Source organism: Wasmannia auropunctata, unplaced genomic scaffold, assembly GCF_000956235.1.
Source record: "Wasmannia auropunctata unplaced genomic scaffold, wasmannia.A_1.0 LD336044.1, whole genome shotgun sequence".
In the NCBI taxonomy this organism is placed as follows: Eukaryota; Metazoa; Arthropoda; class Insecta; order Hymenoptera; family Formicidae; genus Wasmannia; species Wasmannia auropunctata.
Window position 1 is genome coordinate 18,847 of NW_012026846.1, and position 3,840 is coordinate 22,686.

The window sequence follows — 3,840 nt, forward strand, 5'->3', positions numbered from 1 at the left end:
CGTTGCGATGTTTTCAGGTGAGTACTTTGCCAAGAGAGATATGAATATAACGCTTCTCCTTTCGTGAGAAAGGAAAAGCGCACGTGAATATAATATGTATTCCAGATCCACGAAGCTCGAGTAATTTGCGATCACTCCTCGGGTAAACAAAGCCACGTTTGCTTAACGCAAAGTCTCCTCGTACATTTGCATTATGATATACGCATAATTTTATAACGTAACCATGTAATTATAAAATTATTATAGTTAATATGGAATTACTATAATTACATAATCGTATTCTATTTTATATATTATATGACAAATTCACAGAATTACATTGCGACGTAATAATTTCGCAATTTTATATATTTTATTTTACATATACTTGCTACATTATTTGAACTGCGTTACGTTACGTATCATTTTACTAAGCATATTATTGCATATACATTTAAAGTTTTTTTTATTTAGCTTTTCCCGGATGGGAAACTCAGAACAGATATATTATTACGGATAACAAGGGCGAGCCGGTGTTTTATGTAACCAAAGAAGAGGTTGGAGCTTGTTGCTGCTGTGAGCGAACTTGTTTGGTGGGTTTCAACATCTACGACAAAAATCAGCATGAGGTTCTTCGTATGATTCAAAGAACCGATGATTGGAATCAGGTAGTTTTGTTATTAGAGTTTCTTCGGTATGTTTGCACGGTTATTTTTGTATAGGATATCTTGAAAACATATACTAGAAAATAATATTTTCTATCGTTGCATTTTTTCAAGAATTTTATCTAAAATTTCCTCTTTAAATATAAAAATTAATAAGTTTATTAATTTGTTCATAACATTTAATTTTCAAATATGTCAATGTATTTAGTAAATTTTAGAATTCAAATTAAAAATAAATTAAAATTATAAATTTAATTAGCGGGCGTAAACATATTTACTCCTGCAGAGTTTAATATTTAAATTTATTACCAACTTTCTAAATTCTGAAGAAAAATTTTAAAAATAATAATTTAATAATTAAAATTTAATTAAAATAAATTCTTCCTTTTTTTACTGTAATTAATCATTATTATTATTTATAACTATAAATTTTAAAATCTTCTAGCAATTAAACTTAATATATATAAATCTCTTTTTAAATTTATTTTAAATTATAATTTTATATTAATTAAATTACAAGAATAAGAAAGATGCTATTGAAAATAACAATAAGTCTAAAATGAAATGAGAACTACTGTTTTGTATAAACTACCAAAGTTTCTTCACACGTGCAGACCACATCTATCAAGTTTATCTTTCAACAAGTGTGTCCAAAGATCAAGTTTATCTTTCAACAAGCATTGTCAAAAGATCTAATCAACATCCTTTGAACAGAAACGAAATGTTAATTTCCTATTTAGCGTTCATATCTGGAAAAAATTTACTTATTCGTTTATTTATTGTGTAAAAAGATACAATAAAAATAAACAAATAATTGTATTCAAATTCGTTTTATATCTTTGATTAATTTTATTTAGATCCCGGTCAAATGAGATTAGTATAAATCCTTATTTACATACAAAAACTTCAAATAAATCTTAGATAAATTTTATTTTTAAAGGTTAATTACATTTAACTTTATATTAATAATATTATTATTTAATTTAATTACGATTAGCAGACAACTGAAATTTTTTTTGTAGGTTTTAGAAGTATATTCCGGAAATACTTTATTAGGCAGCTTGGTTCAAAATTCGCGGTTTTGGCAACTGAGGCTTTACATTTGCGACGCTTCCGGTCGGTCAGTGTTAATGATAAAAAAACGTAAATTCTGTACTGACAACATTTTTAAGGTATTGCTACATTCTAAATCTTACTAACAATAAATTTTATGCCACTTATATTTTATTATTTTTTCTATGATTACATATTATATTAATATTTTTTAATTAATTTTTCTTCAAACTAATTTCAAAGCCTTCAAAGAATTCTTGAAACTAGAACATGAAGCTTAAGAATGAATGATAATATAATAATACAAACCCGGCAGTTATTTGGCTAGTGACTATGATTTTGTTGCACAATAAGTATTAGGATTCTTATAATTATTCACCAACAATCAAATCCGCAGGTCAAATCCGTGAATGACAAGCATCATGTCGTCATGATTGAAAAGCGTTTGTGTGCAGTCACTTTTCAAGGGACTTTCAGCGCAAGTTATACGTACGATATGTACTTTTCACCCGATCTGGACGTAAAAATAAAAGCCATGCTATTGGGAGCGTGTCTTCTGATAGTAAGTATCGTGAAAATATAATAATCATTTATTTAACAAAAGAGATGCAAAAAAGAAAGGGATAAAAAGAAATATTGTAGTTTTATTTTTAATATTAATATCAGCACATTAATGTTAATTGCGGTTTGATTAAGAAGTTAGAATTAAATTGCGAAGAGAAAATTCTAATAAAAATCATTTTTGTTAGTATTAATACATGAATAGTTCAATTTAGTATGCAATACGTTGACTTGTGTCTTTTAATGTTTTAGGATTCCGAGTATTAAAAATTCCCTGAGTCTGTATCGATTTTTTTTTTAAAGAAGACCAAAGCAACTTGTTGATATCGTTAACAAAGATTTTTTGTAACATATCAAATACCTCAAAAGACTTTTAACTACGGAATATTTCTGCAAATGAAGGCGAGCACCATATGCACATACATAAGAATGGAATCTCAATCGTGAACTAACAATAAGATATAATTGCAACTGCAATAGACATGATTATCCCATATTTTATATAGTTTTATAAATAATTTTTATTCCCCGTATAACACAGATCATTGTAGCTTATATTGCAATACAGCTCAATGATCTGTGCTGTATGAGTTTTATACATACATATATAACCAAATGTATGCAATGTATTTAAATATACTAATTAGTAATTACAATTGAGCTTACATTCACGGAAATATAACTTACAATAGAAATCGAACTTGTGTTCACTACAGAGTTCGATCTCGAAATGCTCTCTATTTTATTATTATAATATTGCAATTGGCTATCCATTTTAATCATTACTTATTAATTCGCGATGCGTCTATTTTCTTCTTTCTGAGTTGTCTTCCGCGAAAATCGTACGACAAACGTAAATATAAATGATTCCTTTTATATATGCACATACATATATGTATATTGTACATACACGAATGAAAGTTATTACTTGATCAGCATCAAAACTGCCTTCTATTTTGCTGAATATAAATTGTATGTAAATGTGCATTGTGCAAATAATATCAAAATTTGTGAATTACAAAAGTATATATTATCTTTGTATGAATATTTAACACTCAACTGAAGCTCTGGGTGTAGTACACCCAGGCTTTATATAATAGCGCAATATAAGCATTCACAAGTCGTAAGGATAGGGAGTAATCGAGTAGGGGCTAAAGAAAGTTTCATCCCCATTACTAATTCCCCACTACAGCAGTCTCCAAAAGTTAACGGGAAATCAAAAGCCGCAATTTGTCAGCCTATGGGTGACAAATTGCGGCTACTACACCCAGAGCAAAATATACTTTTTAAAAATAATCGAAATAATAGTATTTTTTCTTAAAGTGCATTCAATTACCTTTAAAAACCCGCTAGAGAAATCTCTTTAACGGTTTTTCCCTTAAAATTATGAATTTAAAAAAAACCAAAATTAAAAGATTTTCTTTTTTTTTACTTCTAAATATCTCGAATACTTCGAATATTTTCAATTTCTCGATTTTCGCACTCATTTATTTTTCTTTTGGACAATTTGACGTATCGATTAAAAAAAAAAAGTTCAAATTCTATGCATTACATATGCGATTGAAAACGTTGAAGATGTCGC

The 3,840-nt window shown here is 27.8% G+C and overlaps 1 protein-coding gene across 1 annotated transcript in view; it reads left to right on the forward strand.

Moving 5' to 3' along the window:
- LOC105451800 (phospholipid scramblase 3-like) overlaps positions 1-3,499 on the forward strand; it is a 6,163-nt gene extending 2,664 nt beyond the window's left edge. The window contains exons 2-5 of the mRNA XM_011692482.1: positions 454-647; positions 1,667-1,816; positions 2,095-2,259; positions 2,511-3,499. Of these exons, the coding sequence (XP_011690784.1) occupies positions 454-647; positions 1,667-1,816; positions 2,095-2,259; positions 2,511-2,525 (524 nt within the window). The 3' untranslated portion in view covers positions 2,526-3,499. The remainder of the gene's footprint in view (positions 1-453; positions 648-1,666; positions 1,817-2,094; positions 2,260-2,510) is intronic.
- Positions 3,500-3,840: the final 341 nt, after the last annotated feature.